The sequence below is a fragment of the Physella acuta genome, unplaced genomic scaffold, assembly GCF_028476545.2.
Source record: "Physella acuta isolate Inbredline_101_S28 unplaced genomic scaffold, ASM2847654v3 ptg001261l, whole genome shotgun sequence".
NCBI classification, from domain to species: domain Eukaryota; kingdom Metazoa; phylum Mollusca; class Gastropoda; family Physidae; genus Physella; species Physella acuta.
The window spans coordinates 143,363-157,500 of record NW_026732776.1 but is presented as its reverse complement, the minus strand read 5'-3'; the positions used below and the strand labels follow the sequence as shown (position 1 = coordinate 157,500).

General features: G+C 31.3%; 2 protein-coding genes across 10 annotated transcripts in view; one reads left to right on the top strand and one right to left on the bottom strand.

Annotated features, from left to right (window-relative positions):
- Window positions 1-7,260, bottom strand: part of LOC131957739 (pyridoxine/pyridoxamine 5'-phosphate oxidase) — a 13,468-nt gene extending 6,208 nt beyond the window's left edge. For 4 of the 7 annotated variants that reach the window (XM_059322492.1, XM_059322495.1, XM_059322496.1 and 1 more), the window contains exons 1-2: window positions 3,117-3,298; window positions 1,174-1,347 (exon numbers count right to left, since the gene is read on the bottom strand). In XM_059322492.1, the coding sequence (XP_059178475.1) occupies window positions 1,174-1,336 (163 nt within the window). In that variant the 5' untranslated portion in view covers window positions 1,337-1,347; window positions 3,117-3,298. Of the gene's footprint in view, window positions 1-1,173; window positions 1,348-3,116; window positions 3,299-3,642; window positions 3,691-7,242 lie in introns of those variants that run through there. The other 3 variants (XM_059322494.1, XM_059322493.1, XM_059322498.1) reach the window with 3 other exon arrangements.
- On the top strand, window positions 3,824-13,859 carry LOC131957741 (cell division cycle-associated 7-like protein). Of its 3 annotated transcripts, none has more exons than XM_059322502.1 (10): window positions 3,824-3,935; window positions 7,856-7,924; window positions 8,174-8,236; window positions 8,428-8,610; window positions 8,726-8,815; window positions 8,933-9,082; window positions 9,212-9,298; window positions 11,235-11,297; window positions 11,751-11,887; window positions 12,006-13,859. In XM_059322502.1, the coding sequence occupies exons 1-10, from the start codon at window positions 3,921-3,923 to the stop codon at window positions 12,022-12,024; spliced, it is 876 nt and encodes a 291-aa protein (XP_059178485.1). In that variant the 5' UTR covers window positions 3,824-3,920; the 3' UTR covers window positions 12,025-13,859. The 3 variants fall into 3 exon arrangements, with proteins under 3 accessions (XP_059178485.1, XP_059178482.1, XP_059178483.1); XM_059322499.1 differs by lacking the exon at window positions 3,824-3,935 and adding an exon at window positions 5,031-5,097; XM_059322500.1 differs by lacking the exon at window positions 3,824-3,935 and adding an exon at window positions 5,039-5,091.
- Window positions 13,860-14,138: the final 279 nt, after the last annotated feature.

Below are 14,138 nucleotides of genomic sequence, written 5' to 3'. Positions count from 1 at the left end.
AACTGACTGGGTTCTCAAGTTATAGTGTACAGTGTAGACCGACACAAAACTGAAAAACCAAGTTTTTCTGATACGAAAGGATGTAAAACATCAAAATTTGTCAAAATCTCAATTTAAATTTTTTGCTTGGTCACAATACATCCTTTATCTTACATATATGATATAGTAGCAAGGTTTCAAATGGAAAAAACAAATGTAAGTTATTGCGGTAAACAGGTCCAATTCTCAACCGTCTACTTTTAGGTCAATTTTTGTTAATTTTCAAAGTACCAAATATTGACATAAGTATCAAAAATATAAAAATTAATAGCACTAGACATTTACATCACGTTCAAAATGTAGATTAACCACACTCACAGAAGTGTCACCAAAGCATAAACTTATTTATAATTATGTCAAACTGAACAAAATATACCAGTTTATTTCTATATTTATTCTTGAAAAAATAACGACAGCCCTTTTAGAAACACTATGAGGATGAAAAATATAATAGAGTTAAATACATATAAAAAATTATTAGTAAAATATGTCTATAAGTCAATTTTTACTTTCTTGTATATAGAGTATAGAGGAAGTATTGTAATAGTGCACAAAATTCACATGAAATTTTGACAGTTTTCACCATTTTACACCTAAGAACTTAATCATATAGGGAGTATAGGGGACTTATTTAAATGGGGCAAGAATACTAAATCCAGATTTATCTAAACATGTATTCCAACAATAGTGCCTAATTTAAAATCAAATTATTAAAAACATTGTTCCTAAGCTAATATTAGAAGTACATGTAAACCCAAGTAGATCCCTTCCATGGTGATTTGCATACTTTGTGTCCTTCACTGAGGCATAAAATATGTCAAAAATAAATTCCGCAAAACTATTGCCTTCTAAGCTTCCAAAGATATTGTTCTGAATGTTCTATCTATCAATATGAACAAAATCACCGAACCACTCCCACAATCCACACACCTCTACAAAAGGTAGTTTTTTTACCCCTTCTGCATGGAAGTCATAAATGCATGATCCAATGTGGTACTCATATAGGGTAATAGAATGTCATGTTGTAGCTATACGGGGAAAGAGAATGTATTATCTGAAAATATTCTTTTTTAAGTCCATAGTAAGCTCAAGGTTAAACTAAACAGGCAAAAAATATCCATGTTTACAGCCTACCTGATATGTCTAATTTGTCAGCATTTAATCCATTATTTACATAGGACATTTTCTGCTGAAAGATATTTGATTGACAGAGAAGTGTAGCTTTCTGATTTAAGTGATGTTTCAAGTTTTGGTTCAAATTGACAGTGAAGCTGCAGATTTTTCTTGCACCAAACATTTATCCCTCAGCTGTAGAACACTTTTAAAATTATTCAAAAGGTTTGTAAGAAAAATATTGTAACTAACAAAACTAGATACATCTATATCTTGTTAAGGAACATGTAAATTTTATAATTCCAAAGTAAATATGCTGGCTCATTACAAACCAGTTTATTTCTTTAGATTTGGTTTTTAAATGTTCTTATATGCTACTGTATTTTAATTTAGTATAAACTGCCAATTTAACCTAACATATCTTTTTAAAGAATATTCTACTAATATTATGTCTAGTGTCATTAGACAATGGTATAAAACAACAAATAGGCCTAAATTCTAAATTCTATATATATATCATAGGCAGGCCTTATAACATAATAAATTGGCCAGTTCTTGACAGAAAAAGATGCGATTAGCTCTACAATAACCTGGTTTTTCTTGTCATCTACATGTTTACTGTTTAGGCCTATGTTTTGTTTTAATGGGACAGGGATCAAAACAATAAACAATTAAATTACTACTTAATAAATAGTATAATTAAGAAAAAATGGACCCGGGAGCTGTTGACTAATGAGCTATTTTATACAATTTTTATTTTATAATTTTTTTTATTTGGACTGATAGGCCTATGGCCTAAAATCAAATTACGTTTAACAGAAGAAAAAAAAAAGCACATTTTTACATGAGCGCTCAACATTCGCCCGGCCAGAGAAGTTCATATCATAGACCATATATTATACTATTATTATAGACCTAACGATTCCCGCTCATCATAAGGAATATCGAGTATTTAAAGCAAGATCTCAATATATCATTTATTCATTTAGAATTACAAGAAATCACAACAACAGAAAATATATATTCTGCATCCTAAAAGAATTATTGTTTAACTAAATCTTAATTTTATTGGCTGGTCTGAATAGCGGCCGAGGCTATATATTAGGACGCGGGTGCGAATAGTGAATAGGTTATTAGAATAGATGCATCCATTGTTTAAATAGAAAAATAACTAAAATTAGGCCAAAGATTTTGTGTTAGGGGTCTAACAATAACATCAAATTCCTAAATGCCAACTTATTAGATTTATTCATAGATCTAGATCTACTACTAGATCTAGAATTTACTAGATCTTTTCTAGATGACTAAGACTGAAAACTAAAAAGTTAGGCCTAAAAGTCAAAAGTAAAACTTGCTTCTTTGCATTTGGTTTAAAAAAGGTAATCTATCGTTTTGGGTACGTAAAATCGCCCGCGGCTATTTATGTACGAAAACGTTACCTCATTGTCAAGGCTTTAATAGAAGTATATTGTCATACTTTTGTGTCAAATATTATAGATAAATGAATAATAAACCTAAATCAATGGCTAAATATATCGATATAGGCCAGAAATTAACTTTAAACAGCAGTGTCTGAGAGCAAGATTTGCTATATAAACAGCAGCCATTTGTAAAATAGAGTGGCTTCCCCCTGAATCTGGCGCTAAAAGCTTATAAAAATAAAACTTAGACAAGATGGCTGCTATAGTAAATGAGCATGGTTGCATCTGTTGGAAACATCGCTAGTCTTCATTTATTACGGAAAAGTTTTAATTCAATTGTTTAAAAACAGGTACATAAATGAATCAAGGAAACATTTTTGAATTTTTAAAACATAAATCCTCCTCAAAATGTGAAATAATTATTAAAATTTAAGGAGTCACCTGTTTTTCACATTACAAATCGCGGGCGATTTTACGTACCCAAAACGATAGATTACCTTAAAAAATTAACAGTACTAAACTAAACTAATCAATAGTTCTTACAGATCTAACTAAGTGTAGCTAGATTCTAGAATCTGGTAGGAATAGTGCCACTATGACTAGATCTAGTGGCCAAGTGAGATATAGATTCTAGATCTAGAATCTTGATGTAGAATCTAGATTTAGAATTTAGAGCTTGAGTAGTCCTAAGCTGCAAAGCTAGCAAGATAGATAAAGATTTGGTGAAGGCGTGCCAGGTTTAAATAACTGTTTTAAGCCATTCATGTCCATATTTTATGAAACTGACTTAATGATTCTAAATTTATTCATAGATACATTAAATAAAAAATAAATAGACAATAGACATAGCTGACATAAGAACCAGCGATTAAAAACAGTAGGACAGAGATTGCTTTGCCTTTATCCTTTTAGACAAATGAAATATATATATTAATAATTATAGTTTATAGATATAGATCTAGTTCTAGTATAAGATCAAAGCATTCTGCCTCATGAATTGTGCAGTTATATCTCTAGTATAAATAATATCTTGACATTAAAGAAAAGAAATTAAGATTAGTATTTTTACTGGTTATGCTATGGATCATCTAAAAATAATTCTTAGTATGCACTTGAGCGTGGGATAGGATGGTGGACGGAAAACCAAATACAAATTTGCCAATGTGACATATGTGTTTCTAAAATAGGTTACTACTGTAACCCGGATGTTTATTATTTTCGGCTTATTTTTAGATTGGTCTAAAATCTTCAAGCAACTCATGCCATGCTTTGAACCGCCCACTTCCACACGTGTGATGCTGTTCAGGAACAACGCTAAATCATAAAGTTAAACTCATTTGGTATTTCATGGATTATAAACTGGTATTTACTGTTGCTTAATTTTTTGGTAAAATCACGATATAGCGTCGGTTATTATTCCGGAACTGTACAGCAGTAAAAAAAACAGTAAAACCATGGCGTAGTCTGTCGAGCCGTTCCGGAAACCACCGGAAATACTGTAAACCATCATTTATTTGCCGCCATATTATTTTTAATACATTATGTTTAAAAATGTGCAAGGATTGATTTTAGTTGCATTTTAACTACTGTTTTGCTAATTATTTTGTATTTCTAATTATTTTAAGTGTATGTGCTAATTATTGCTGCTACTAAACATTATTCTAGTTCTTCTTACTACTTTTAACTTTAGTAAATCTAATCGTCTTATTTTACTAATAGAACTAGAGCTGGTTGTCGCAAATCTTCTGCAGGTTTTTTCTGTGTTTCTTAAAAAAAACATTAATTACTACACTCGACTTCATTAATAATATTTAGATTTACTAATTGTTGCTATTTTTTTTTGTCAGTTAAACATTAAATTAAGTTAAAACATTAATTTAATGCACTTTGACTTTATTTTTTTTCAAACGGTCAAATAAACTATGGTTTACAGTAACGAATGTTACCGAAACTCAACGAACATTACCCAATAATTTCCGACGCTATATCGTGATTTTACCAATTTTTTAAACTGGCCCAGTAAATGTTTCTTTTAAATATAAAAGAAAAATGCAACTTCTTTATGTATTGAATATGTAGTCTCACTCGGTGATGATGTGTTTACATTTTGGCGGGTCAGCCATCATTTTCCCATCTACATTGAAGATCATTCAAGTCTACCCATGATCGAAAGAAAGAGCGTAAAAAAGTTAAATTCACTCATATCAGTTTGATTTATGTTATAGATCTACTGCCGAAGTGGAAATCAATGTAAAACACAAAAAACTATAAAGATGTAGAGGACGATATTTTGAGTCGGCTCTTGTGTTAACGCTACAGAAGCTCATTAAATTGGCGGGAATGAATGTAGGGCGTCGACCTGACTGTGGGCGTGGGTACTCATGGTCATTGTCTGTAATATTATAATAATTGTCTGCACAGTAAATAATTCTTCGTGACTAGTAATACAAATAGTGGAAATAGGCCTAGATCTAGGATTAACATATTCAGAGTCTAATTTATGGATTGCTTCAAAAAGGTAGAGGTTAGTAATATTACTGTAGATTCTAGAATCTAGATTAGGCCTAGAGTCTAGAGTCCTAGATCTAGAGGAGCTTACACTTTTCGGACACACATAGCGAAAAAACGCAACGTAAAAATTCCATGCGGTCTCATTCAGTAACCGCTTAACATAGAAAACAAAAAAAAGTATCATATCTATCCGCAACCATTCTACTTTAATAATGTGTGTGTCATTTTGTATTCATACGCATAGAACTTAAGCTATTCTTGTTATAGTGACTGGGGGGTCTTAACGTGTGTTCGAACACATGTAATACAGTTTTACATGTGTTCGGACACCTTTACCCGTCATCGGACATAGCACTTTTTGTTCATTTAGAATAATTTAAAGTCAATTTAATGAATAAAAACATATATTATATGCATTTATATTGTGTTATTGATTGTTTGTGAGGTAATTTTAATAGTATAAAACCTTTTTCCCACACTCCCAAAGTTCATCCCATTCAGCCATTGCGGCTCGCGCAGTACGCTGCTAAGCCAGCCAGGTCACATGATTCCCCCTCCTCTTTTGCATTCCACTGCCTTCTTGACCTTATTTTGACCCTTTCCCTTCAATAACCAGCCCCTTTTATGCTCTAAATTCTTATTTAGTAATATTTTTGTGTTGGTGTCCGATCCCATGTAAGGCCAAATAAGTTAGCGAACACCCCTTTTTTATTGTTCAAGCACAAAAAAACCCATTAACCTTGACATTTACGATGTTCCATACATATATAGAAGCTATTTATAGTGTAACCTTTTAGCTAAGCATTGATTGGTTCAAGTTTTGCCCCTAAGTCCAACCCTAGGTCACTTCATCCGGCTGGTGTAAAAATAGAAATGTGCGTACCATGCAACGTTAAAAAATTTCTAAAAATAATTCTTGAGAAAGGAAACGGAAGTACTTGACACGGAAGTGTTCATAAATGAACAGTTTACGTGCAGGCGCCGTGGTTTCGCGTGAGACATGCTAATTAAAGTTTCTATGAGCCAAAAACCGACGAAGTGTTCGGTCCTACGTAATTTTTGGTGTGTGTCCGAAAAGTGTAAACTCCTCTAGATCTAGAGAGAAAAGAGTAGAGATTCATTCATTCTTCTAAATTCTAATCTAATCACTAATCTAAATTCTAGAAGATCTAGATTAGATCTAGTCTAGACTCTAGTATAATACAATTATACAGTATATTACAGACTAGATCTAGAATATAGATCAAGGTATAATAGTTAGGCCTACTCTTTTCTCTACTATTATAATTATAGTAAGTTAAGTATTAAGTAGTTACATCTAGATCTGGATTAGTTGTATACTAGATCTAGATTATTCTAGATGCTCTAGATCTAGTTATGCTAATTCACTTTATTCATGCCATGCTATTACTGTAGTGAAGTGTATCTAGATCTAGATCTAGACTAAATCAATTATAAATCCCTAGCAGAACAACACCCTGGCTAAATATTATATGTAGTAGCCTAATATGTACTTTTATGTAGGCCTAGATCTTTAGGCCTGTATAGTAGACCCCTAAGCCTATATATATAGATCTATATATATATATATATAATTATAAATAATACAATACACTAGAACATTTACTATAATACTACTACTATGTAGGGCCTATTATTGGTTAGGCCCTATACAATATAAATCTGAAGTCTTTCTTCAAAAGCATGTTTTGTTTTATTACAAACTTGATTAGTTATTAGTACTAGATCTAGTAATGATAAGGGCCTAGATTTGTGTCATTTCTATTTGAAATCAATGTCAAGAAAGCAATTTATAGGTTATTTAAATTTCAAAACAAACAATCCCTGAATTATTTTTTTTTGTGTCTTATCTAGGTCTAGGACATTCTTACTATAAAAAGGTTAAATATTATCAGAAGAAAGAAGGGCCTGTTGGGAGAAAAGAATAATGTTAGCCTATGTTTACTAAATAATATACTAGACTTTTGGACAAGCAATCATGCACTGTACCATCCACCACATGACTGATTTGTAGGTTTCAATTCAAAATGTTTTCTACCATTTCATTCAAAGTTAACATAATCAGGTACTGCTTGCAGTCTATGAGACAATCTGTGTGTTGAGGCTATTGTTGAATAAACCTAAATTAACACTAAACCTGTTCATTCTCCAATAAATGTTCATTTCTGCAACTGATTCAGGCAAAACTTTTTAGATGCTGAAGAATTATCTAGTATTATATGACAAGCTTTAACTTTTATATTACTGTATTTAAAACCAAATTATTTTGCAACTGCAAATTTTATTTTTTTGTATCTGTAGTCCAGAATATTTTTTGTTTGGTCACTAAAAAAAAATAATGATAATAGAAGACTTCATTTTTTCATGGTGCAAAAACAAGCAATTTAAAGAAACTTAAATTAAGTTAAGCAAAGGGAAATTAGTATTTTGGATTAAATATTAGCTTTAACTTATAACTAGTAGGACAAAATGGTGTTGTGGTAGAGAGCCTGGTCATCCTGATATTATTCATGCTAAGATTTGGGGTTTTTTTTTTTTTTTTTTTTTTTTTTTTTTTTTTTTTTTTTTTTTTTTTTTTGAAACAGTAAAGTGGGGGACATTGATGTAATAGTTACACATGGTCTTCCCATTTACATTTTATCTTGTATCACACATACTCTTAAATTTGCTTTTGAATTGTATTGCTTTATCTAAATCTAATAAGAGTAGGGGGAGTAATATTAAATGTTTAATGCTACTATACTTCTCAGCCTGAACAAAATGACGTTGAGCGTTATGAGGAATTACGACGCAAGAATTTGGAGGATAATAAAATTATGGTAATATGGTTGCTGATTTACTTTCTTTTCTTTAATTTTGGAAATTTCCTCTATTTGTAAGTATCAGCTGCAGATTGATTTTACGGCCATAATTGTTACCATTCCAACATGACTGCATTCGCTAAATTATTTTACTGCTAATTTAATAACTGTCAAAATTGGTAAATATTAAATTAATTATCTTTTGCATATTAATAATATAAAATTGTTGTTATCCAAGTTTAAACTGATGTTACATCTATCTTTTAGTTGGCCAAGCTGATGTCTGATGTTGCTGGTCATCTGACTGTAAAACCAGTTATCCCACCTAAGGTTAGTTTTCATAGGTATAACATCTTTTATCAGTTGTATCTATCCAAACAAAAATTCACTATTTGATTAAACCACTTCAAAAAGAGATTCCCTGAAAGAAACTCTGTATCTTAGAATAAAATGACTACTGAATTAATTAGGGGTAAGGTTGTAGTCTTTGAAAGTGAACAATTTCCATAATTTACTTGCAGAGAAAAAAGTCTAGTAAGTTCACAGACACTGATGGTGTCATACGACGCAATCCTTCCAGATCTGCTAGGTATGCTCCAGGTCGTTTTGATCTTCCTCACACTCGCTCTAGAAGTGGGTCAGTGTCATCATCTATTTCGTCAGCATCATCTTCATCTACCTCAACTCCCCTCTCTACACCTGAGGTAATTATTGGATTTTATGAACTTTTATTTGTTCAACCCTATAACACTGTTTATTCTTAAAATCGTAAATTATACCGTATTCTCACATTTACAAATAATTTTTTATTCTTTTAAGAAACTGGTGGTAAAGTTTGGTTTCTTTCGGAAACTTTCTTCTTCAGAGACATCCTTGTCTGATGGTCCAATCATCACAAATAACGATGAGGTATTTTTTTTTTTACAAGTATTTTTATCCTATTTTATAGCTTATGATATATTTCATTTGTCTAATATATTTCAGTAACACTTTTACTCACACTTTCTTTTTTAAACGTATGTGAAGGCACTGGAAGATGATGATGACTTTCCTCTTCCACATCAAACTCGAAAACCCAGGACAAGACATGAAGTGACATCGGTAGATGATATTACTGAAACAGATCTTGATATGGTGGCTGTTGTCGTGTCAGACAAGAGATATGATAGCATTTATGTATGTAAAATTATATACTTTTTAAAAAATTAGTAGCAAATATTGTCAATTCTAATACATCATTTCTAGTTTGCTAGGTCTCAAAATATCTTTCTTTTTTGGGTATTGTTACTTGAAAACTTTTGACAGGGTACAACTTGCCACCAGTGTCGTCAAAAAACAAATGATATGAAGACTATATGCAGGTCAACTAATTGTGCAGGTGTACGAGGGCAGGTAGGTTTTTAAATCCAAACTATCCTGGAATTTTAACTTTTTTCCTGAAATTTTGTAAAATGTCCTGAAAATTAACTTGCATCGATAATTTTAGCGTATATTTTTTGTGTGCATTAGATCTCTAGGTAATCAGATCTGACCGCCCCAGTAAAATATTCTGCGCATACAAGGCACACATTTTAAAATTAGACCTATAGCTGTCTTTAACCTGTGGGTTTGGTTTCATTTTCTTTTTCACGTTGTTCTACGCGTAAGCCCAAATCTAGTTTTTTGCCCAGCTATTTTGAATTCATAGTCCGATAGGCTCTATATCTACTTTCTATTTACATGCGTGTTGTAATACTACCACCCTCCCATCCCGCATCTCAGTTTCTTTCCCAAGGCGGGGTGGGAGGGAAGCGCTGGTTGTGTATATGAACTCTGTGTGACCTGCTTGTGATGTCATCAGCAATCTACAACGTATACTACAGCCTAACTGTTAGCTAAATGAACTCAAACTGAACCCACGCAACCGTATCTAGTAACCGGAAATTTAAATAAAACTGTGGTTACTCATCAGAAAACTAGATTCTTTTTGGCTGAAATGTTATATATTCTCAAGTATTGTTTCCAAAATACTGTTATTTCTATAATAATCATTATTTTACCAAGAGAATTTACTCACACTATTTCAGTAATCATTGAATTTTTAAAATTGTGAAATATAACTTTTTTTTTTTTTTTGGAGAAGGGGGGGTGAGATGGCAACTGTATGAATAACAATTTATAAATGGGAGGGGCAAAATAAATTCTATTTTAACTCAATTAATCAGTTACTTTTTAAAAATTACAAATGTTATGCTTCTTAGCATTTTATAAAGACTACTTCCTATTTGAGAAATGTCAAACTTCTTTCTATTCAGCGTGGGTGAGTCGTTGCTATTTAATACGTTAAATTATGTCCTGAAATTCTGGTTTTTCTCCTGAAAAACTTCTGGAATTTTAAGTTCACTTCGGTGTAGGAACCCTGTGAAAGAGTGATCTGTTTTCCCCTATATTTTACCCACATTTTTTGCTAGTCAGACGTTACAGACAAATTGGATAGGGCTATGGACTGAACTTTAATATATATAATAGTTGGTGGTAGTGCATCTATTATTGATGATACGGGTGGATTATAGGTCGACAATTTATTTTAAATATATATATACAACTGTGGGTTTTAAAAATTTTCGGTATATTTCTGTGTGGTTAGTTTCTATTGATGATTTGGACAAGATTAACCTGCACCTCCTTGTAGCAACTGTCACTTGTTTCAAAGCTTATGTGAACTCACAGTGAGACCAAGTCCGTGTTTGAAAAGTTACATCTTTGAAGTAGTTACTTTTACCTCACCCACTTTTCATGGTCGCACTTATTGTGAGGCCTAGGGCGCGACCGCACGAGCAGATTCTGCAAGTGCCTTTTTTTAAAATAGATAATTTTAACATGGTTATTTTGAGTTTTTACTCAATCTATTTAAAAAAAACACTCGATCTACGTCTTAATTTTTTACACAAAATACTTATGTATGCTTACTTATGACTGATCAAGGCTGTATATCTAATGGTCTCTATCTGCATGTAAAACTCCTTGAAAAACAGTGAATTTAATTTGTACCCCTCTCCCGCTATTTTCTTTAGAGGTCGGTTACTTGTTTTGGGGATAAATAAATAGCAACTATGCTATGACACATTAGACAAGCCTGTTGGTGTCAAAGGTAACAACACACACAGAGATCTCTCAAACGTGCTTTATTTTGGGGGGGGGGGGGGTGATGCGCTGACATTTTTAAATAGCTATCTTTACTATATCAATATCTTTAGTAAACTGTTATATCTGTCCAAGTGAATATGTTGCTTTCAAATCTTTATCTTGGTTTTTTAAGTAGATTAAATCTTTTGATGACCACTTTCAGTTTTGTGGTCCATGTCTTAGAAATCGTTATGGGGAAGATGCTAAAGCAGCTTTAAAAGACCCTGTAAGTATACATGATTTTATAACATTTGTTACACACATATAACAGGTTAGTTGTATGCTTTTGTTTTACTCTTTACAAAAGAAAACCTATTGTGATAATTTGATACCTTTGGGGTATTTTCTGTATTTCTGCATGCAGACAATCTTCATTTGGGTTTATCAGCCAAAAATATATGAGATGTTAATGAATTGAAATTGTCATTGCCAACCATGAAAAATGTTTACACTTGAGCTTTAAACGGAAATGAACACACAGTCAGTAGATTCAATGTCTACATACCTTTAGGCATGTAATTGTCAAGTCCATAGAAGTGTTTCTATATATACAATTTTTAAATGAATACAATGGCTTTACAGGTTGTGATGTTTTGTTTAGCCTCAATTATAGATATTGTTAATTAAACAAACATCAGCTACTAGGCAGACTATATAGATTTTAAAATTTTCTTTCTAGGACTGGATATGCCCCCCATGTAGGGGCATCTGCAATTGCAGTTTTTGTCGTAGAAAAAAAGGACATTCATCTACAGGCATTCTTATTCACATAGCAAGAGAAAAAGGTTATCCTGATGTCAATTCATATCTTCATGGGTAAGTTATGTAACATTCAATTATTTTATAAACTTAAAAATTAGTCATGCAAAACATACAATTTTAAATTCTTATTTGTACTATGACTACCATGTTACTTTTGAACATTTATTTGTAGGTGTAAAAAGGACAGTTAACTTGTTTCTTCTATGGAGGATTATGTATTAGCCCATCCCATCAAGTACTTGTTACAATTTGTTTCTGAACTGTGTGATGAAAATTCACATTTTTATCTGCTTTTGGTGATTTAAGTCCACAGTATTTTGTTGTTATTAATTTGTATTATCTGTCTGTATTGGTTGTCCATAAATGGCATCAGACACCTTGAGGAGAAATATGATGTAGCATTCATTTTGTATATTTAAAGACAAGGGTGATACAAATCTTGTTAATTTTGTGGCTTCTATGGGGTGGACAGAACGAGGGTAGTGTTTTTGTGGTTTGAGCTAAGTAAAAATCTATTAGTGTGGAGTCATTTATGGGCAACCGCTTTTTTAATGTATTTAAATTATAAAACAGGTGATAAAAATTTGGGGATGTTCCATCCTTTATGAGTATATATAGTTTTATTATTAAGGAGATGTGCATAATTTTTTTTTTAATTGCAACTAACGTTTTTTTACCCAACAAAATGATGAAATAGTTAACATTTTAGTTGCTGTGTCAGGCATGTTTAGTCAATTTTTAAAATCCAAAAAATCCTCTGGATTTTAATTTAACATTTAATAATATTAATTTAAAACTTTGATAAGAGGGAATGGTTTAAATTCATTATCTCAACAAATATGATCCGTCAGATTTTTTATTCATTTATAAAGGTCAGTAGTTTAAAGCTCCTTTAGAAAAGTTAATAATGTTCAAAGTTGGTTTCTGGAAAGCTGCTAGTTTCAATTATGCAATATTAATTGTTCCAAGTTCACAAATGACTGATTAGCATTGGGATGGGTAGGAAAACAATACTAATGAATATCATTCTATAAATGAAAAACCAGCTTTCTAGAAAAAATACAATGTACATAGCAACATACAATAAAATAAACTGTTAATTCGTTAAAATGGATATTTTTCCATTACAGAATTATTACCTTTAAAATTGAAAGTTCAGATTTTAATCAATTGCACATCTCCATTACTATACATTAATGATTTATTTTCCTGTAAAGTTCCTTTTTCTGTCACACTTCTAAGGACCTTTGTATTGAACGACTTTGCTGTCACTTTAATTGTTGAAGGCTTGAGTTACTTGTTTAAGAAATGTAATGGATCTATTATATTGTTACGTAGTTGAGAGTACTAGAATATTATAAATATTTATATTATCTTTTCATCGTAACCCATCATTCATTTTTAAACATGATTACCAGCAAACAGAAGTGCATTTTTTAATGTTCATGGATGGCATTTTTTTTTTAAACACAGATGTTTTTAATTGTTGCGCTAAAGTAATTAACAATGCAATCCTTTTTAAAAATTGAATTTTATATTGGTTGTCAGTTTAATTTACTGTCCAATAAATGCTGTTGTAATAGAAAAGGTTTAAATGTAATTATATTATGAATGAATGTTTTATATGTAGGTACAAATATGATTTTTAGCATGATCCAATCTGATGCAGGTTTTTATTTTGGCCTATTTAAAATGTCAGAATTAACTATTTTACTATTCATTCTGGATGTTAATTTTTACAATATGGCAGCATGAAAATGGTTCTTTGATTGCTCATTTACTTTTTTGCTTGAACTGAATTTTTTCATTTTAAAAGTAGAATATTTCGACCAACTAAAACCAATTATTAGTGTGGCATTAGTCTTGAATGTTACGCATGTCATATTTCTCAATTTATATGTGCAATTTTTGTGATAACTCAATGTTGGTTTATTTTTTTAATTAAAATAAAATGTATCAATTGCCTTTTTTAATTAAAAAAGGATTATGTTCATTGTTGGAAAAAAAATGGCAAATGAACTTGTCTTTGTTGTCATCAGTTTTGTGAAACTTTTTTATTAAACATTTTTAAGATTATTCTAGTGTACCTATTTCCTTTTGTCCTTTGGGAACATTCTGGGCAGAACATGACAGTTTCACTCGCATAACCATAGAAAAAAATAAATCAGGTTTAGTTGTATTTTACTATTTTTTAGCTTCAAAGAAGTATAGTATATGGGTTTCATTTTGTTGGCTGATGCATGGTAAGTAGTGATTCCATTGCCTATGACTAAGGGATAGTGTGATTATCACTGTCTAGCCACCT